At 45.6% G+C, this 22,100-nt stretch overlaps 1 protein-coding gene across 2 annotated transcripts; it reads left to right on the top strand.

Annotated features, from left to right (window-relative positions):
* The first annotated feature begins 307 nt into the window (after positions 1-307).
* Positions 308-9,140, top strand: ZBTB18 (zinc finger and BTB domain containing 18). 2 transcript variants are annotated; one of them, XM_030301820.1, is made up of 2 exons: positions 308-397; positions 5,320-9,140. In XM_030301820.1, exon 2 carries the CDS (start codon positions 5,334-5,336, stop codon positions 6,900-6,902), a length of 1,569 nt encoding a protein of 522 aa, XP_030157680.1. In that variant the 5' UTR covers positions 308-397; positions 5,320-5,333; the 3' UTR covers positions 6,903-9,140. The 2 variants fall into 2 exon arrangements, with proteins under 2 accessions (XP_030157680.1, XP_030157679.1); XM_030301819.1 differs by lacking the exon at positions 308-397 and adding an exon at positions 926-2,881.
* The last annotated feature ends 12,960 nt before the right edge of the window (positions 9,141-22,100 follow it).

Below are 22,100 nucleotides of genomic sequence, written 5' to 3'. Positions count from 1 at the left end.
CCCCCCCGTCCCCCGCCCCCTCCTCCCCCCCCCCCCTCGGCCGGCGGCTCCGCGCTCGCTCCCTCGCTCGCTCCCTCGCTGTGTCTGGCAGGCTGCGGCCGCCGCTGGGCTGCTGCCATGGGGAGCCGTTGAGAGTGGGGCCCTCTTCGCTCCGCCGCGCTCCTCCGGCTGCCAGCGGGGGTGGGCGGGAGGGAGGGAGGGGGCAGGGGGGAGCGGGCGACGGAGCCGGGATTGGGGGGCGGGGGGGCCGGGAGGGAGGGGGGCAAGAGGAGGAGGAAGCCCACCAAGTCCGGCGGCGGCGGCGGCGGCGGCGGCGGCGGCCGGGAGGAGGAGGAGGAGGAGGCGGAGGACGCGGCGGCGGCGGCGGCGGGGACGCGGTGACTTAGGGCCGCTCCGTGTGAGTCCCGGCGCCCGCCCCGGCCCCTGACCCGGCGCCCCCTCCGCGCGCGGCCCCCTGGCGGGCGAGGGGCGCCAGCTGTGCGGACCCGGCCGGCGGGGCCGGGGCGGGCGGAGGGCGGGCCGGGCCGGGGGCGCCCCCGCGAGTGGAGTTAGTTTGTGTGCTTGGAGCGGCTGGGGCGGCGGGGGGCGGCGCAGCTGCGGGAGGCCGGGCGCGGGGACGGGGCCGCCGCAGCTGCGGGGTCGGGCGGGGTGCGGGCTCGCCCGCTCCGCGCCCCCCCCTCCCACCCCCGGCCGGTGCAGCTGCGGCGCGGGGCGGGCTCCCGGCCGGTGCAGCTGCGGCGGCGCCTCCCGGGTGCGGAGGGCGGCGGGCTGGGGGAGGGGGGCTTGGGAGCCGCCGCAGCTGCAGCGGCGCCCGGGACGGCCGCGGCTCCGGGGACCGGTGCAGCTGCAGTGGCGCCCGCGGGGGGGCGGGGGGGGAGGGGGCCGGCGGGGGAGGGGCCCCTCCCGGGCTGGTGCAGTTGCCGGGAGGCCCCGGGGGCTCGCGCGCCGCGGCGTCGGGGAAGCGGTGGCAGCCACCCTCCTCCCGCGGGCTGCTTCTTACGACTTTTCTTTTGTTGTTGCCGTGACCCGGGTCTGTTTTCTCGTCTGTTGTTTAAGGTGTTTTCCTGCTGCACCGGCTCTCCGCCCTCCTCCTCCTTCCCTGTGGTTTAACCTTCCTCTTTCCCCGTGTGTTTTATGCACGGCCAACTACGTGGACATTTGCATTTCTTACCCCCCCCCCCCCCCACCCTCGCCCCCACCTCTTGGAAAAACAAAAACCCAACCCCACAAAACCTCTCTGGACCCCGCGGTAGCAAGACGTGAAGGGGTTGATTTGTGGGGTGGGAGTCGCTGGCCCATTGCGGTGCTTGGGACTCATTAAACTGTCACTCACCCCCCACCCCACTGGGTAAATGGGGTGATTAATGTCTGATATATTGGAATGGGGCGAGGGCATTTGTGGAGTAGAGGCTGTGTGGCTGAGAAGGAATTTAGCTGCGAAGGGTGCCTCCTGGCATAGGCGTTCGTCATTCTGTCATTCCCCGCGAAGTTAGAGAAAGTTAGGTTTGTGACTTTGGCAGAGCGAGAAGGACGGGACCGAGACGTTGGGTTTTGTTACTCTTTAACTCTGCCGCGGTTTCCTAATGGGAACGGAGTGCTGATCACCAGGCAGGGCTGCGACACTTGCGCCTCAGGCCTGTTCTACTCCTCACCCTCCCGGGAGTCTGTGGAGATGTATTTGACATTCACAGATGTCGCAGCACCTTGCAGGGCACTGGTCGGCCCAGCCCGGGTTACCTTACGATTTCATCAGCCATTAGTAAAGACCCACAAAGTCTAGCTAAAAAGTTCCCAAACTTACTCAGCCTGCTTCCCCCCCCCCCCCCACCTCCTTTCTGAAAGGTTTTCTTGTGATCACGAAACATTACAGAGTGACCCAAAAAGAGATTGTTATGGGACACAGATCAAGGGGAAGACAAAGTTCTGCTTTTTCTGAGCCGGGAGGCGGATCAGATACGCAGGTGCAGCGTTCACGTTAAGTGGTGGTAGCAGGTTGTGACCGTTTATTAATTTGTCTCGTTGAACCGAAGTACTTTCCAGGATTTCAGAAAGTGCAGTTTCACCACGTTGGTACCGAGACTTGAAATTTGCATGAACTGGCAGTGTGAGAAATTGCGTTGAGAGGGTAGCTGGAGATAAATAGTTAAATAAGAGGGGGATAAGAAGGTGAACCAGGCTGGAGCAGTAGTTCTGAATAGTCTTCCACCCTCCTGAGACACGTATGCCATGATCTCGGCAGGGGGAAAATATGAAAGTGCCATAATAATGTCGAAATGGGACTGGAGATGTCAATTGGGCTGGTTTAAAAATATCCCTAAGCTGCCTTTGAAACTAAACGTTGGAGTTGAATAAAAGTGAATCTGGATTTCCTGAATAGCACCGCGGCTTGAGTGTGCTGTCAGTATGTAAGCCAGTCCACCAACTTAAGACAGAAGTGTTGCTATTCCATAAATACAGTAGAACTCCATATGCTGAGTTTTTCAATTTCTTCTGTTAGAAAGTTTGGGGGAAAAAAAAGGGAGACTTTGAAGTATTTTGTTTATACTAACAGAAGAGAAAAGTTCTCCTAAGAAAAAGCTGGTGGCAGGAGTGTAGAGGAGTAGCATATGGCATTAAAAGGAGCACAGCTGGAGGTAGCATTTCCATCTGAACATGATGTCAGAGCAGCTGACAGCCTGCCATCCCTCAGCCTTTTATTCTAACACACAGACAGGGAGTTAGTGTGTGCGGATCTGTGGTGGAGAAGGTATCTCGTTCCTCTCTAACATCATCTCCACTTTGCATCTGTCTCTCTTAGTCTGCTTTTTTTCCACCGATGTAACAGACCTGGAGCCAGCGAGACTCAGAGGAAAGGACTTAATCAGGTTTATGTGTCCTAAAGGTAGGAGTAGCAAGAGATTAGATTGAGCATATTTCTGTTTTGGTGTTTTGTTTATTTAATTAAAAAAAAAAATCACATTACTTTTCTAACCCAGTTTAGGAATAATATATGAAATCGAGTATTAAATGAACATCTTGTTGGAGTTGAAAGTCTTGGGCTCGTTTAGTTTTAATTTTTATCCCTTTTGCTCGAGCAAGTAAATAACTTTTATACACAGAAATATTTCAAGTTTTGAAATGCTAAGAAAGGCTTTGAAATGTTGCTTTTTGAGATCACTTTGGATTAGAATGCTTTTTTCTGTTCACTGCGATTTAGGCTCCTTTTGCTTTTGGGGTAGTGGGGGAGAGGAATAGTAAACTGTCTGGAATCCAGCGATCAAACTTATATGAGAAGATTATTCTAGTTAAGAAGCTAGATTGTTGTGTAATTAATTCCACTCTGAAACTTTATTCTTCAAAAACATTCAGCAGCACTACTGAAACATACAGCTGTAAGTGCTTTTGAAACCGAAGGGTTTTTAAAAAGGGGGGAAAAAAAAAAACTTTTGTCCCCAGGAGAATAGTTTGACTGGTTTCCTCATTTCTCTTTCAAATATATATTTAAGAGATCTTTTATTTCAGCATAACAATAATTATTTGCAGGAGTTTTTGTGTTAGCGACTAATTTAGAACTTGTAGATTTGAGCTGCCTGAATTGGCCAGACAGCTGTAATCGCACTCCTCCATTCTTAATCTCTTTATCTCGGCAGCAGCTGCCATATGGCCACAGTCAGCTGGATCAGATGTTTATAAGCTTCCTTCTTCGTCCCTCTCTGTCCTGTCAGCCTCCTAATTTGATCACGGCTACCTTGTGAGCTGCCCTCCAATCTTTATTTTTAGCCCTCTCAAGGATTAGGATTGATGTTAGCTGTGGAGCACTCAAAGTGATTGTATTGTAAATCTTGGTGTATTCTAGCTGGGGCGTCGTGCGGAACGCATTTGGGGGCTAGGATGAAACTTTTAGCCCATCTTGGGCAAAGTGTAGAAAAAGCAGGGAGGTAATTTCTGAATATTAAATTACCATGTATCCGTTCCCCAAATGTACTTTCTGAGCTGGTTGGTGTGGAACCTTGCTTCTGGTCATAGGAAAAGGGAAGTCGGGTTTTCTTGATTTTTTTTTTCTTTTTTTTTTTTTTTTTTTTTTTTTTTAAGGAGTTGAATTTTACAGTTGAATTTTGACCCTTTGTACCTCCTCGCCTTTGCTCCCCCTCCATTTCACCTTCCTTCACCAGAAAACAAGGGCAACGATGCATATTTGAGAGAATAGAAGCTAGTGGGAGAACAAAATATATCAAGTTTTATTGAAACAAAGTATTTTCTGTTGAATGAGGTAAGGCAGAGTCAGAAAAAAATAGTTTCTCTTTTTCTAGCAAGGCTTTTTTTTTGGGGGGGGGGGTGGTGGGGGGGAATGTTGAACCTGTAAAGCTTTGGAGTTTCATTTGAATACAATACGCCTTTATTTAAAAGTTTGAAATCATTTTAATATGGAATTCATTTGCTTTGCAACGGATCAAAGTTTAGGTGAGAATTTTCAGAGTGAAGGGAAGCCCTTCTGGTTCCTCATATCCTAGATGTACAGATTTTTACAAAGAAATACTACTTTTTTTTCCCTCCTCCATTCACTTAAAAAATATTTGGATTTGTTCATAGTAAAGATGATCTTTTCCATCTGTTGGTGTAGTTCTTTCTGATCTCTTGTACACGTGGGCTCTACCTGCAAATCCTAAGGCATTAACATCTGTTTTTATACACAGGGCTTTTGTTGTTGTAACACTCTGACTTTAAAAGTGAGTTGTTTGCTAATTTCTGGGCTAATTATGCGATTTCACTTTTTTCCCCTTGATTCAGCCAGTGCGTGTGTGTTAAAATTGTGCTTTCTAAGCGCGGTCATGTATCAAAAGTAATGGAATAAAAAAGGATGGTTGAACAAGTTTTCTGAATCTTCCAGAATGTGTTTGGGACTTTTCTTTGTTTGCTCTATGAGCTGTTGCAGGTTTCGTAGGACATAATTTGATGAGTAGGTTCACTTCTCCTGAAAGAGATGTAAATTCTTACTCTCAGTAAGGGCCAGTAGTGAAACAGAAGGCTTTTAAAACTTGCCGGAAAGTTCCAGGAAGGTGGGGATGCGTCAGGGACTGTTGGGCTGGGGTAAGGAAGTTGGGAAAGGGTACGTTTTTCCTTCTCGCGTTTGGGTTTCGTGCGTGCGGTCTGGTCGTCCTCGGGTCATGAGCCTGATTAAAATGCAGGGACGGGTACGTCGGCGGCCCAAGCCGAATCACTGTCATTATCTCTCTCTCTCTTTTTTTTTTTTTTTTTTTTTTTTTTTTGTTGGTAACGGGGACCCGGGCGGCGGAAAGTTGTTCCTGAGCAGGCTCTCACGAGGACTGTCTCTGTCCCCAGGTTATGAAGACAGCATGGAGTTCCCAGACCACAGTAGACATTTGCTGCAGTGTCTGAGCGAGCAGAGGCACCAGGGCTTCCTTTGTGACTGCACCGTCCTGGTGGGAGATGCCCAGTTCCGCGCGCACCGAGCTGTGCTGGCTTCGTGCAGCATGTACTTCCACCTCTTTTACAAGGACCAGCTGGACAAAAGGGACATTGTTCATCTGAACAGCGACATTGTTACAGCCCCGGCTTTCGCGCTCCTGCTTGAATTCATGTACGAAGGGAAACTCCAGTTCAAAGACTTGCCCATTGAAGACGTGCTCGCAGCTGCCAGTTACCTCCACATGTACGACATCGTCAAAGTGTGCAAAAAGAAGCTGAAGGAGAAAGCCACCACCGAGGCGGACAGCACCAAGAAGGAGGAGGACGCCTCCAGCTGCTCGGACAAAGTCGAGAGCCTCTCGGACGGCAGCAGCCACATGGCGGGCGACCTGCCCAGCGACGAGGACGACGGCGAGGACGACAAGCTGACCCTCCTGCCCGGCAAAAGGGACTTGGCGGCCGAGCCCGGCAACATGTGGATGCGCCTGCCCTCGGACTCGGCGGGCCTGCCCCCGGCCGGCGGGGACGCAGAGCCGCACGCCGCGGCAGCTGGAAAAACAGTGGCCAGCCCCTGCAGCTCCACAGAGTCTTTGTCCCAGAGGTCTGTCGCCTCCGTGAGGGATTCGGCAGATGTTGACTGTGTGCTGGACCTGTCTGTCAAGTCCAGCCTGTCAGGAGTTGAAAATCTGAACAGCTCTTATTTCTCTTCACAGGACGTGCTGAGAAGCAACCTGGTGCAGGTGAAGGTGGAGAAAGAGGCTCCGTGTGAGGAGGGCGAGGTGGGCGCTAATGACTATGACATGGAGCATAGCGCCGCGAAAGAGAGCGGGGGCGCTAACGCCCGCGGGCCGTACGAGCCGGCGCACCTGGCTCCGCTGCGGGAGGACTCGGTGTTGAGGGAGCTGGAGCGCGAGGACAAGGCCAGCGACGACGAGATGCTGAGCCCGGAGCACGAGCGCGGCCCGGCCGAGGCGGCCGTGGACGGCGGCCTGCTGCCCTACGTGTCCAACATCCTGAGCCCGGCCGGCCAGATCTTCATGTGCCCGCTGTGCAACAAGGTCTTCCCGAGCCCGCACATCCTGCAGATCCACCTGAGCACGCACTTCCGCGAGCAGGACGGGCTGCGCGGCAAGCCGGCCGCCGACGTCAACGTGCCCACCTGCTCGCTGTGCGGCAAGACTTTCTCGTGCATGTACACGCTCAAGCGCCACGAGCGGACCCACTCGGGCGAGAAGCCCTACACGTGCACGCAGTGCGGCAAGAGCTTCCAGTACTCGCACAACCTGAGCCGCCACGCCGTGGTGCACACGCGCGAGAAGCCGCACGCCTGCAAGTGGTGCGAGCGCAGGTTCACGCAGTCGGGGGACCTGTACAGACACATCCGCAAGTTCCACTGTGAGTTGGTGAACTCCTTGTCTGTCAAAAGCGAGGCCCTGAGCTTGCCCGCGGTCAGAGACTGGACCTTAGAAGATAGCTCTCAAGAACTCTGGAAATAATTTTCTATCTCTCTCTCTATATAAATAATATATATATCGACACGTACATATATATACATAGATCTCTATCTAGTTGTGGTACGGTCTAAAAGCAGCCTTGTTTCCTGGAACTAAGACGTCGGGGTGTTGACTCGGTTTTGCACTTTAGAGTAGCATGAGACTCTCGCTAATTTAGCATTCTGGTAAAAGAGACTCTGGAGCAAGTCGGAGACTAGAGAGGGCCTTTTCTTTCGAGGGGGCAGGGGGAGGAAGCCAATAAGAACCTTTGAAACAGGTCGTCCTATCACAAGATGCTTTCACAGGGCTTCATTTTGTCGACACTGCATTGTCTTCTGAGCTCTCGCTCTCGCGCTCTCTCTCTCTCTCTCTCTCTCTCTCTCTCTCTCTTTTTCCACTTTGTTTTTGTTTTGTTTTGTTTTGTTTCGGAGTAGAGATCCCCTCCAGTTTATTAGCCTCTCTATATGTCACAAATTGCATGAATCTTTTCTGGCTGTTGGAAACCTGAATGCTTTTAGACCCAAATGGGAGATTTCTGAGATGCTGGATTATCTATTTTTAAACAAGCAGTTGACTTAAAACTTTCTGTGGCAACTTCTGGTTTCCTGACGGTTCCCAATGAGAGAAATGCGGAAAGTACACTGGGCTCACTGGGACGCTGTCTTTGTGAAGGTTTGCTTGGGATGGAAAAGGATACTGCAGCTCCAGCAGTGTTGAACTGTGTGTTGAAAAATGTGAATTACTGTTCTTGTATACTGTAATTGATTACACGGGCTGGGGGGGGTGTCAAAGAACTTGACAGGTTGTGTTGATGCTCTTAGTTGAGTCTTGAAAGTAAATATTAACGCTACAGAAATGCATGAGTTTCAATATATTTTTGTCTTTGTTTGCATTGTATAACTTTAACGAGTGAGTTTAAAATTATTTAATTTCCTTAGAAAAACAAAATAGCACCGTTTGGGGAAAAAAAAACCTGGTGTTATGAAGAACGTAAATGCACTGTTTTTATTTTTATTTTATATAATTTAAATTGACTTTCCCACTGTCTTTAAGTTGAAACTGTTAAGCTGAATAAAAACTTAAGCTGCAAATTGATAACTTCGCTACATAACAAGGAAAATATAAATGTTTACAAACGGCTTAAAGATTTGCATGTGCAGTGTGCATTTGTAACAGACTTCTGATTGCACAGAACCCATGCCAGCTCAAAGTTTAGGGGTACACATTTACCCAGTGGAGCATTTTTAGAATAACTACTGCACAAATTGACAATAGGTCATTCTCTCTTTTTTTTATTTTTGTTTTTGGGGTTTTTTTTTTTTTTTTTGGCTCCCCTTTCTTTTTCTCCCCTTCTTCCTTAACCCTCCCTCCCTCCCCTCCTTCATCATCCCCCCACCCCAACACCCACCCCCACCCCCCACCCCAACTCATGAAAAGATTCTATGGACTGAAAAAGCCCCGGGCTGAAAGGACTGGCCTGCCTTGATTGACGTGGGGAAGGTGGGGAAGGGGGTTAGTAGACTATGTGTATCACGCAGCACAGGCTGCAGCCCGACGTGTGGTTTTTAATGACCAGCGCGCAGGGCAAAAGCATTTTGCACAGTGTTTGTTTTCCTGTCTTGCACTTACAAATAAGGTCTATGGGAGTAGCATGGAAAACGTTTGCTGTTTTTCCCTTTTTTTTTTTTTTAATTGCTTTTGTTTAAAATTTGATCGCCTTAACTACTGTAAACATAGCCTATTTTTGTGCTTAAGATACTGAATGGAAAACTCCATTGTGTGTTGCTGGACTGTTTGGAATATTTGGTCAAATGTGTGTAATTTGGCTGTAATGGCATTTAAAGCAAACAAACAAACAAAAAAAGCTGTGAAAATGGCCTTGGAGCATTATCTTTAGTTACTTGAAGAGTTTCTAGTTTGTTTTGTTTTTTTTTTTTTTAAATACAGTTTATGTTAAAATAATTTTTATTAATTTAGAGGAGACAATCAATGTCTGAGAAAACGGACTTTCTTTTGGATTTTCTTTTTTGTGGTCATTGTGAGTGATTGCTTTTCCCTTTTATTAGTTTCACATTCTTCCTTTGTTCTAAAAACTTAGGACTGACATCTAGCTTTGACAATCATAGTATGTTTTATTTTCCTGAGGGGGGAATAACTTATAATGCTGTTTAGTTTTTACTATTGGGTGTGGTGAATTTTAAAACTGTGTTGCTAACTGCAATAAATTATATGAACTGAGAATTTCGCGCTGTGTTCTTTTCATGTGATCTATCTACCCATAGATCCTAAGTGTGTATGTACCTGGTGCCCTCGTTTTTCATACCCGTTCTATCCGGGGCTTACGAAGTTACTAGAATGCCTTATTAACGCCAACAGAGATGTGCAGTCATCTTGGCTTCTGGTCACTTAAGGGCCTCATGCACATTTTTAAAATGTGACCCGTTTTCCACAACCTAGATCAAGAGTGGGTGAATCTATAAAACTTCAAGGGGCAGTCTAGGCTTTTCATCATACCGCCTACAACAGCTGCTCATTCACACACACGCTGAGTCCCTCTCGCGGGTGATCTTACCCTGAGTCGGCCGGTCCAACCTATTCTGTGTTCTGGTGTTAAGTGGAAGGCTGAGGAGACCGGATGTCTTCACTTGGAAGAGTGCTTGGCTAACAACTTGGAATTCTAGGCAATCCAATTAGCAGGCATTCGATCGTTCGAGATTGGCTCCACGGGTCCTTTTTGTTGCTGGGAGAGCTCAGATGTTCCCAACTTTTAATTCTCAGAGTTTTACTTTGAAAATGCAGTTACAAGGACTCCAGACCCTCACTTTTGTGATCGTCCCCACTTTGTGATGGTCTCAGGCGTGTCAGGGTGAGAAACACTGCTGGTGGATGGACAGAGCACGCGTGGTCCCGGACAGCACTTTAGAATTGTCACACTCGGTCCTAAGTGTGCGTAGGGCCGGCAGAGACCTGAGAGAGTTTTTGTAAACCCTCAGATCTGTACCTGTCAGTACCTCCCAGCCTTTAGAGATACATAGGAAGTTACAGTTTTACATGACTACTGTCCAATAAAATACATTTATGTTATAAGGCCAATAGGAATGGGAATTTTCTTAACTTCCATAGAAAAAGTGAGATACAAGGTCCAGAGCTTGGAACTATACTTGTGAGCTCCTGGATGGCTTTGGATGAGAATCCAAAAAGATTTTTTTAATCAGCGCAATTAGTAGTTTACTATTGGAATCCCTGCATTGCTTTTTTTTTTTTTTTTTTTTTTTTTTTTTTTTTGGTTGGAGCAGGATTTCTATACAATGCAACTCACACTTGGTTTAACAACCAAATGTGTTTTCACGTGAAAGGGAATGTGTATTTGAAATCCACAGATTATTTCTTCAGCAGTTAACAAGCTTATTTTAAAAGGCTGGAGGTGGGGGTCGGTGAGGGGGGGGTGGAGGAACTGGGGTGGAGAAGGTGGATTTTGGTGGTTTTCAGTTCCTGTAGTAAACTGGTCATTAGTCCCTCAAAACTTTCTGGGTTTTGTGAGATGTGAGAGTTATAATTAGTTTCACCAATAGCATCTATTTAAAATGAGCATTGTCTTAAACTTAGCTGGATTATACTCATGAAAACAATATTTTGACGTGTGATTTGGAAGAAATAACTACTTAAAACATTTCTTGCAAACCTAGGACAGAATATCAATTACATAAATCGCCACATTTGTTAAGAGAAGTGAAGGAATCAGTTGTTCATTTGCTACATTTAAAAAAAAAAGGAAATTAATTTGTCATGTAATCACGTTGGAAACCATTCAAATTGATTCCCCCTTTGACATCTGGCTGATGTCTAAGTGTATTTTAACTATGTGATTTCATTTACTTTTGAAACCATCTGTTTTTTTAGGTAGTCAGTCATGCCCTAGATCACTGTGGGCCCAGCATTGTGTGTAAGCTGCACCCTAGGGAGTATCCCAGAAGTATAAAATGTTCGGGATATTGGTTTTGGATTTCCTTTCTGGTTATTTATGCTATCAGATTAATGGGTGAATCAAGTAGAGTTTTTCTTTAACAGACTTGTCATGATTACCTATAAACAGGTTCTTGAGAGCCTAGAAAAAGGTGAACACCATGTTATAATTACACAAGGGTGCACATTAAAATGGTCAAAATATTCATCTTTCCAAGTGAATCTTTTGTTTTGAACTATCATCAAGGAAAACAGTTGAGTTTTTTACCCAAGAAGTCATGCTACTTAAAAAATCTTGAGTCTCCCAAGTTTCAACGAAACACAAGTACATAAAAATTAGACTTTACAAACCCCACTGTAGGAGACAAGATTTTTTCTTAAAGTCTTAAGATCTCAAAATTTCCTGTATTGTAGGACTATATTTTATTCCTAGAAAACTTAAAACATTCTTTGATTTCTAATATAATTGGGGAAACTTTTATATACCTCTGGTTAGGAAACTCAGATAATCCTATATTTCATTTGTGGACACTGATCTAAATTTTTGTTTAATTGTTACAATGTTTTAAATTGCTGATAAAGTGAATCAAGTAAGTGTGAATTTTGAAATCCAGGACGGAAGAGCTCTATCCTTTTCCTTAAAATCATTTGGCATTAAAATGCTAGAGATCATACCATTTAAAAATAAAATAATAGTTTTATTGTTTTCTTTTAAACAAATAGCTTTTTTAGGAGTTTTATTTGGCCATAGTCCAAGTTTATTACACTGACAAAATTTTGTCCCTTATGTTAACATTTTTCTACCTTTTGCCAACAGAAATGTGGCAAAATATCTTCGTACGTGAGCCTTTGGTCTCAAATGTAGAAGTACCTATTTTTTTATTTCGAGTCAACTCCAATTAGAAAGAAACATGTTTCTAACCTCCCCGCTCCTTAGATTTTCTTAACATTGTGAAGAGTTAGCTAAAGCAGTCAGATCTCACTGATGTCACTGGAGGTGTTCAGATGTGGTCGTTTATTTTCACAGACATTTTAGAAATTAAACTTTTAGTATTTTTGCAAACTGATCCCTTAAAAATTATTTCTCATTTTTGTTAATTTCTTGTAAATGAAGCCGAACTCTTCAAATTTAAAACATTGTAACAAGAAAGGGTGAGGTCATAGAAATGAAACAGAAGCTCGAAAAGTTTCTCTTCTAAGCCCAAATACCTTAGTACACTCAATTGTTCAATTAATTATCCAGGAAACTTGGGCTCACAGCGTAGCTTTTTCTGAAAATAGTCAAGCCCTTGAGAGAAATCGGATTTTTGTTGAGAGAGACAAATTTACCAGTCAACTTTTCTGATTTTATTTTAACATTTCCTAGTTGACTATGGATCACAATCGCTAGGTTTATGTGAATGTGCTATTTCCCTTGGCTGAAGGGTACTTTACAAAACAATTTTTTGAAACTAAAATTTTCCTTGAATTTCCAGGCACTTTTGCCCTCTTTCTAATCTTCGGGAATGGGTGTGCAGTTGAATCTGCCTTTTGCTATAGGAGGCATTCTCTCTGTTTGGCAAGAGAAGAGTGAAAACCCAATTTGGCTTTAAAATGTGGCACATTAGTCCGTAACAGTTTCAGTGAGGATATTTAGAGTGGCTTTGAGAGGCAGTATGACACCCATAGAGAGTCCCTTCACGGAAATGACTTATTTTACAGTGTGTTATAATCTCTGTAGTTAATCATTAAATCAGGTCGTTTTTATTAAATGTCAGTATGCATGCTGAATATGACTGCATAGGAATTGAAGAAGTCCTATTGGCCTAAATATCGAAGTTTGTTAAGAAGTAGATTTGTAGTTAGTATGAAGTGGTGCATGGAAAATGTATCAGAATATTAGGAAACATTTAGAGGGTAGATTAAATCTGGTGTTTCAGTACATAATGCTTATACAACAGTACTGAACTTGAAGGAATGGGAAAAGTTTATTTGTGTGTGCTATGCCGGGCCCAAGCTAACTCTGACATGTGACAGAGCGTAAAGGAATGCATCTTAACCGTGTGTGATTAAAAAATATCCATTACTTAGAATACTCATAAAGAAGGGTGTATTTACTTCATTGAAAAAATACTACTCAATGCAGTGTGCACTTTACCTCTGAAAGGATTAAGAAAGACACTAACATTTTTTTGTATGTCAAATGCTCTGAGATGATCTTTGATCAAAGGAAGAACATTCAGGCTTTTCATGGGAATCTCTTACATTTGTTTTAAAAAGCAGACTAAAACTATACATATATCTTTTCTGTGGACCACTTCCTTGGAACCGTATCGTGTAAACAAGCTGTTTGGTAATATTGAAATGCCTCTTTCACGTTTACTAGACAGACAACAATGCTTCCTAAGGATGTCTATTTGGACAATTTTCAGAAAAGCACAATGGTATTCTAATGGAGAATTAAAACATTTAAGAAAAGTATTTCTTGCTTGTGAGCCACAGCCACAGAAGTTGGTGAAACAGTGTAAAAAAAAAAAATCCATTTCTCCTGTTTTACACTGTTTCTCTGTGTAACTTACAGTCCTCACCGGATAGAAGTTTGAGCACAGAATCATATCCCAGGAAGATCAAATTTAGAAAGTTATTTCTATAACTAACTGCCTTTGAGAAAGACAGCCTCTCAAGGATGGGCCAGGAAGGGACAATGGTGGAGGTTTACAATCAAAGCACAGACACGATACATTTGTTTAAGATTTCAGGATCCCCAAGACTTCACAACTGAAAAAACCCAAAGAAACTGGAGGGGGTGAGGGGTGCAGGTGGAATACGGGAATATGCCTTTACGTTCTTATTTCTGCTGAGACCCCAAACTGAAATTTATACTTCATATAATGTCCTCTGTTTTCTCCATGTCTCCATGTCCCTCCTATAGAGGGTGAAATTTTATGCAAGGAGTGGTTTTGACACCACTCTGCACCCATGAATTTTCCAAACCAGTCGGTGTCATGTCTGAATTTCTACCATCGTGAAAGAATGGAAACGACTTTGAAATGAAAACTACATTGAGATTGGCCGTATTTGCCAGTCTGCACCAGCAAACTACATGGGCGGGCTGGGGTGGGGGGGTGGGTACGGGCGGAGCACTCGGATGAAGGAGCTGAGGTATTTCCGGGGACTTATTACAACAAATGACACTGAACTGCATGAAATCCCTAGGTTAAGAGAAAACAAAATTAGAGGGGATGTTGGGGCACAGTGAAGTTTTGTTTTTCATACTAAGTGTGGAGTCTAGAAAATGTGGTGATTTCTCACATTCTATTTATATGTTATTTTACTTGAGGGATGCCTCAGAGCAGTACTAGAATCACTTATGTGCAAAAGGGGAGGGAGGGAGGGTTTGTCATCATTTTTGTTCCATTTGCTTCGTAAAGGTGCTTATCTTGCAGTATAAATAATACTTTAGTCAAAATACAGGCGGGTTTGGAGGCTTGACCAGCATGGAAGGATTTTAATGATTGAAGTGTTTCCATTTAAAAGTCAGTCAAATGATGCCCTTGAAGGCAATCAATCCTCACATTGTTATTCTTACTTAATAATACATATATAATTTTTTCCTTCTCCAAAAATAACAGGACTTTTAAGCATTATAAACAAAAACAATCCCAGGCTTACTTCTGTATCCTGAATTTTTAAAATTTGCATTCTGGACTGAATGTTCTTGAAATAATGAATTAATTTTGTTATTCGGATTGTAACAATCTAATGGCCAGAATTTGAAAATAATCTAATGGTCCAATTATTCTCCATCATTTGAAGACCTGTATTGTGTGTCGGATACCCTCCCCTACAGACTGCCGTAGCACATGGGCTTCCACAGAGACCCATCTAAAATCACAAAAACTCAGAGCTTGAAGGAACAAAAGTGATTTCCAGTTTATTTATCCTGGGCATAGAGGGGCAGGTGCAGAGCTAGGCATAGGGGAGGGGAAGGAACTGAAAGGATTTTGCAAACATTTCATACATTCCCCAAGCCATTGACCATCTATCATTTCAGACACGAGGTTTTCCTCTCTTTAGAAGCACACGAAGGGTGAATTCCTCGCTCTGGGCACATCTTTGGTGGCGTCTGAATCTGAAATCTACATTCTGGTTATGCCCAGGGGATAAACTTTGCATCGTGGAATTATATGTTTACCACCATTGCGCTTACCATTGTCTGCTGTGTGTATTTACAAACCGAACCCAAGACTGGAATTCTACGATGTCTTTTCCTGGCTTCGAGCCTATCAACTATTTTAAAAACATCACAGAAGAACACTCTCTGCCGGTGTCAGAGGTAGGCATGTCTTGGGCCCTCTGCCTCAGGCTTTCCAGGAGCGGAAACCCTGGCAGAAGTCTACTGACTGACACGCTCTCTGTCTCTGCTCCCGGCCACAAAAAGAGTTGCTTGGGTTTCCAAAACATGTTATTTGTTCAACCACAACGAGGCCCTGCTTCTTGCAGGGCTACTGACTATAGGGTTGACAGACCTGTCGCTGGCCATTTGAGAGGGAGAGAAGAAACATGGCGGCATGGCCGGGTGGCAGCCAGACAGAAGCCTCGAAACTCATTTTGCCGCCCAAGTGGGAGAACTGAATAGTTTTCCGCTTAATCTGAAAATTGGCCTCAGTTCTTGGAATGTTTCTCACCTCCTTCTCTCAGGATCGGCCTGCCTGAACAGAAGACTGAGGAGAAATTTGCCGAAGGTCTACCAAAGACACGGAAGGGACTGTGCCCTGACACCTTCATTTTTCCATTTCTGAGACCAGAGTAATGCCCACCTCACCTTCTTCCTTAGAATAATGTGACCACAGATGTGCAAAACGTTAGGCTCAGAGACAAGGGGCTGAGTCTGTCATCTGAGGTGACATCACTGTTATGACAATTATTATTTCTTACCCTGAGAGGAAGTTTCTCCTTAGCATCCAGACTTCTTACCAATGTGGATTGTGTTTAAGGTGGAATTTTATGATTTTAATCCATGGAGCACTTAATGCCTCAACTTTATTTCAGTTTTAAGCAGGCCTGGAGGAAAGCAACCTCTAAGTGCGGTGCAAACAGGAAAGGAGCACAGTCATGGGAACGGTTGCACATTCCCAGGTGGGCTGGTAGGTGTCCACACGTTTACCTACACGAACCTTGTGTAACTCACATGCCACTGTTGGTTCCTCTGCCAAATCTCTCAAAGCCCTTTCAACTCTCTGATGATCGAATCCAAAAACCCAAGTGGAACACAGATACTTTTTTTCCCCTTTAATGTTGAAGAGACCAAGATGGAAGCTCTGGTTCACGTTTATACTTGCGTCATAATATAACAACAGCATGATTAATATATATCACGATAACGAACAGGCACCGCTCCCCAGGGAAGCACACAGATTAAAGTGATTCGCCCAGAGCCTTCAGTGGGTTCCTCCGATCTCACCAGGAGAAGGTGGAACATGCCAGATCAGAGCTCGCAGCCTCTCCGTTTCTGGCCTCACATCACCGATGTGCTTGCTACGTTACGTGTGCTTAGAGCCACGCTGTGGCACGATGATGAGCAAGTCCCTTTAGAGGAAGATGCACCTGTTCAAAGTCCACACCTTGAAGAGATGCAGAGCTGCTGTGTTCCTTTTAGGGAAACTTTGAGTAGCTATTTATTGCCTGGAATAAACTTACGGTCCGTCTTGCCCATGTAAACAGGCGTCGGAAAGCCCTTTCGGAGTGTCCGCTTGGCTCTTTGATGCAGTGCCACTTTACAAAAGGATTCCTGCCACACTCGTCTCTTTTTCTTTTCCTCCTTTCTCCCCTTGATATAATGACGCAAATCTTCCTTTTTATTTTATAATTTTCGTAGATTTTTTTTTTTAAAGGTCATGACTTTAAGAAGACACGTTTGGTGAAATAGGTCCTTTTGGTTGATGTACTTAAGAGTTTGGGTTAGGAAAAAGTTGAAAAACAAGAACCAAAAACAAACAGGTCCCCCCTCCCCGCCTCCCCCTCCCCCCCGCCGCTCAGTGCCATAGACAAGAGTCCAAAGGACATTAGCTGCCCCATTGCACACATTGGAAAGGAGAGTTTGCTGTGAGCTCAGTCCTTCTAATAGACTGGCAATTTTGTGAAAGGTTTAGAGGATTTTGTTTAACCATTTCTGCATGTGTTTTTAATGAGCTCATGATGGTTTTAACAAAGGCCAGGTTGTGCGTTTTGCGGCATTTTCTGACCTGATCCCTCCCTGCTGAGCCGGGGAGTGGGCACCTGTGCTCTGCTCCTGGCTCACCTATGGGAGTCAAGGTGGTGGGGCCATCTCCGGACCTGTCTTCGTGCCAGGGATGAATCATGCAGTAGGCAGAGCGGAAGGAGCCTCTTTGTTGACAGCTTTCCATCTGGACTTTGGATACGGCTGATGGTTCACGTAGAGCGTTGGTTAGCTGGAAGGGACTAGGAGAGTCCGCTCCTCCGTAAGGGATCAGGAGCGTGCAAAGCCCCAGCGAAGAATGGCCCCAGATTTCATCTGCAAAGCTCAGAGAAGCATCTCACTCCCTGAGGTTCAGGTACCGAGGTCCATGAATGTGTATGACTGCGGCTTTGACACGCCGGTGTTCAATAGTCAATAGGTCATTTACAGCCCCATTCACATAATCCGACTGGAGTCCGTCTGAATAAATTCATCAAGCTCAGGTGGCCAAGAGCGAACCCCTTCCGTGTTTAATAATTAAAATAAACAGGGCTATTGAGATGAATTTCAGTTTGTCATGTATAAATGTAAGAGACTCCATAAGGGATGGTGTTTTGTGATTCATATAGAAATATGATGGATGTATGATACGTTTTCCACAGCTATTTAAGAAAAAAAAAAGATTATCTTAGTCATGGGGTAAAGTTATGTGATACATTGCACCATCCAGGCTGTGTCTGGGCCAGTACAGATTTTTTTTTTTTTTTTTTTTTTTTTTTGTGAAAGATTACTTCTTGGCAAACTAGATATGCAAACGCCAGAATACAGTAAAACCACATTTAATTGGACCTACTTGCCAACTTCTTGAACACAGCTTGGATTATTCCACGGGAGAGGTTGCTTCTGTTAAAAGCTGGCGGGGGGGCGGGGGGAGGAAGTGGCATATTGACAAGGCTTCAGATAATTTTTTTTTCACTTGAAGTACAATTATGCAACGAGCCAAGTTTGGAAGTATTTTACTATGTTTAATAATTATTATTCAAGATATTGTAAAACATATGCATTTGTTAAGGGGAATGTAATGGGAGTGAAATCATGTCATAAATTTTACTTCAGATTTATTTTCCCTATTTTGTGGTTTTTTTTTATTTGATAGCCTTCCAAATTGGTTCTAGCCAAAACCATGCACTCTAATACATACCGTACTTGATATCAAAGTGAGAATATGAGTAATTTATAGAACCCGAGTGAGAACAGTTTTCTTCTCTTAGCCAGCTTCTGCCACCTCTATTCAGGTACCAGCCGACACATCCAACAGCCAGTGAGATAATAGGGATCAAGAAGTCCTCCGCGTAGGGGAACCTGCCACATCCTTCTCAACAACAGAAGATTCCAAGTCCACTCAGCCCCGGCCACGTCTATTGTTCGAGTGTCTCTCCTTCACACAGGAGGATGACTATTTCTTTAGGTGTGTGTAAGTCTGGGAGAATCACACGCCGCTCCCTCTCCCGAGGTGTGAGTGGGGACTCCCTGACCACCCACGATGTGCTCAGGTGAGTCTGAGCTCTGGGCGACGCTGTCACCCCGAACTTGGGAAGCTTGAGAAGGCATCACATCAGTTTGCTTCCCATCTTGAGCTGAAACAAATTTATATTGTTTTCGCAGTCTCTTTTCCAAGGGAGAGAAAAGAAAAAAATTGCCCCTTGCACTTCCTGAAACTGAACAAAGGTGCCATCGCTAAAGATTAGCAAGACGCTACGGATTTGCACTGAACCCCACCTGCTCTGTGAAAACCCACGGTTTTCTCCCAATCCCACTCAAGCTGCTGAGCAATTGGGCCTTGTCTTCTGAGTGTGGTTATTCGTCAGCTTGACTTCTGTTTGCTCTGCCGGTTCATTGTTTTCTCATGCCATGCCACAGCCAGCGCACGGGAGAGGAGAAGGCAGCGCCTTGGGCCGGCTCCCAGGCCCTGCAGAGGGGCAGACTTTCCCGGCGGGCAGACAGATCGGGCGGCGACCCTAGGTGTGGTTTTTGAACGTGTGCCCGGGGCCTCACAGAGGCCTGATGCCGACTTTTGATTGCTGTGTGGGGTGGACTGCAGCAGTGTGAGCACTTGTGTCTGCAGAGGGGACATGAGGACATATGGACCGTTTGTCCCTGCGAGCAGGGCTTTTGCTGCAGGCCTTTGAAAATCCTGCCGCAACGGCCCCCAGCGCCTTGGAACTTTCTCCCTGGAGAATTTAGAAGAGCCGGTGGCCTTGATTTCTTGGCCATCTACAGCCTCCACACGTGCGGGGCTGTCCCTGAGCAGGGTGATTCAGGGGGTCCAGGAAGCGTTTTGCACAGCCCTTCTCTCTAAGAGCCTAAAACAAGGACCAGGGTCATGCATGCCTCTCTCCTGTCCTCAGCCACCTAGCTGTGCTGTCTTGAACAAGTGACTTCATCTCTCTGGGCTTCTCCCCACACACACCGCACTCCCCCCCCCCACCTTCATCTTTAAATAAACCTCTTGGACCATGAGACTCTGAGGTTCTTTTCAGGTCTAAATTCTTGGGCTTTTTTTTCTTTTTCTTTTTACCTGTTTAACTGCAATGCTGACTGAGCTTGGGCTGATTAACAAGAAAATATTTTCCAGGTAGAATAGAAATGGTGACTAGCTCATTGCCATGAAAGGCACGCTCACTTGGATAAGGGAGGACACGGGCAGGGTGGGTGAGCGTTTCCACCGGCCTTTGGATTTTTAATCTCTAACTGTATTTACAAGTGCCTGTGCTTCCTTGTGTCTTTTCGAGCCCAGCGGGTCTAGGGTCCTTTTCTGTTTTCTGATAGCAGGAAGCTGAGAGGTCCTGGGTAGATGGTAGGCAAGAGCTCATCTAGTTGCAAGGTCTGTTTACACTGCACTCTACCTGCTTTTGCGAAAGTGATGAGGACCATATCACCCTTGCTGTGGTCCCTCATCGTCTTAATAAGCGGTGAACATGTGCAGGGAACACCAGGCTGGGCAATCATCCCTGTCAGTCCTGCAAAGCGGTTTTTTGCTTGTTCAGCTCCTCACGGAGTCTTGGTTGGACAGCTCCCCGGCCACCTTCCAGCACAGGACAGGGCCTTGCGTATGAAAAGGCTAATTCTGGTAGCTTCCATAGGAATGGGCACACCAAAGACCATTGCCGTGGGTTTCGTTCATGGAATTTGGAGTGTCCCAGGGGACTGGTGATAGGTCTACAGATCAAAGACCATTTGATGTTGATCATGAAGAGAACACACCACACTCATAGATGGACTCTGAAATTAAAGAAAACCCAATTTTTAGTGACTGTCATAAAAATCCCATGTTACACCATTCACAGCCAGACCCCTGACCTAGTCATCCCCTGTATTTCTAGCATGTACCTAATCCATCCCAGAATGAAGGAAAACCCTACCAGAGTGTTGCGTGGGCGGGGGTGGGGAAGAAAAAAAAAAAAAAACAGCCAAGGGAATGATTGTGGACTCATTTGTACAAGAGTCTAACTCAAATATTTCCCCTTTTATTTTTTTCATTCTGAAGCCACAAAGCAAAATGGTTGCCGAATTAAAGATTAGCATGTAAGTAAGATCGAAATAGGACTACATTCTTATATTAGTTAAAATTCTTTTGGTTGCAAGGAATAGAAATCCATCTTAAGCTAGTTAAGCCAAAAAAGAATTTTATTATAAGGCTACTTGGATTCAGTGGAATCCGAAAGAGGAATACGGGAGGCCTTGGGAGCAGCTAGAATTAGGAGCTCAAAGGCTGTCAGGCTTTCTTCTCCCTTCCCTGCCTCTGATTCCCGTTCTGCTGATTGGCATTTTCCATTCCTCAGGCCACATGGCGGGACAGGCTGCCAACTCCTTCTGCATTTCCTTGTCTTCATCTTCAGACTCCCAGGGAGAGGCCGATGTCTCTTGTCAGTTATAGTTCCCAAATCCTGGGGGAGAATTCTGGTTGGGCTGTATGGATTGGGCGCCCACCTCTCAACCAATGGGAAGTGCCAAGGGCAAGGCCCATTGTACCAACCTGAGGTCCCCGACCTGGAGCCCCCACCCCCCTGCACTCGTGCTGGGGTGGGGGAGCAGGGGCGTGGTCCCCAGGGGGGGCGGGGAGACAGGTCCCTGCAATGAGGCAGGTGCTGAGCTAACAAAACAGCAGGGGACTGCTATGTTCCTCCACAGAAATTAAAGGGAAACTATGAAAAAAATATTATTTACCTGAAAGTGAGACTAATATATTCCCCTTTGTGGTCTAACAACCGTTATTAATTTCTAATCTATAGCCAAATAGTAAAGTGAACTAATGTATGTTTTCTAAAGTATAAGATATTCATTAATTTTCATTTAGCTTAGTTTATCTGACCTCCCTCAAGTTACCTATCATTTTATAGTCTTGGAGCATGTTCATGTACTTTTTGGTGAAATCCTTACCTGGCTCATCCCGGTGAGGCCACAGAATTCAGTTGTTGACCTTATCTTTCAGCTATTTGATCACCATCCAGGTGTCCTATGAGTGAGGCAGAGGGTGATCAGACAACGGAGCACACTGAACAAAGACACTTCTCGTTGAGGACGTAAGGAGACTGTGCAATGTAAGCTGTGTTGGCAGCAGGCAGCACATGTGTGTTCTCTATCTGGGGACACAGGAATCCCAGAGTCCAGAATGGGGGAGGGGCTGGGAAGGCCAGTGTTGGTTGATTTGAGTGAGGTGCTCAGAGCCAAGGTGTTGACTACCAACAAAGCTGTGTTAACCCTCTCAGGTGCCTCCAGGGTCACAGCTGGGAAATGCGGCTGCCTGTTGGAAAGAGAGACTGGCACCCACGGACTGAGGTAAGAGACACACTCAGATAGTTTTAAGTGGAAGACACAGGCTGTTTGGACGTATGGCTCCTCACTCCTTAGGTACTTCCTGTCCCATTGCTAAAGATGCAAAATACTCAGGGTTTGAAGGAAGCCACTGGTTAGAGTTAGGTCTTCAAGGCCAAGGTAGAGGAGCATAAGCCTCGTTGATTCACTGTGTCTCAAACTGTACAAAAAAATATGAGTATTTT

The sequence above is a fragment of the Lynx canadensis genome, chromosome F1 (assembly GCF_007474595.2).
Source record: "Lynx canadensis isolate LIC74 chromosome F1, mLynCan4.pri.v2, whole genome shotgun sequence".
Taxonomy (NCBI): Eukaryota; Metazoa; Chordata; class Mammalia; order Carnivora; family Felidae; genus Lynx; species Lynx canadensis.
This window is presented reverse-complemented; position numbering and strand designations above follow the sequence as displayed.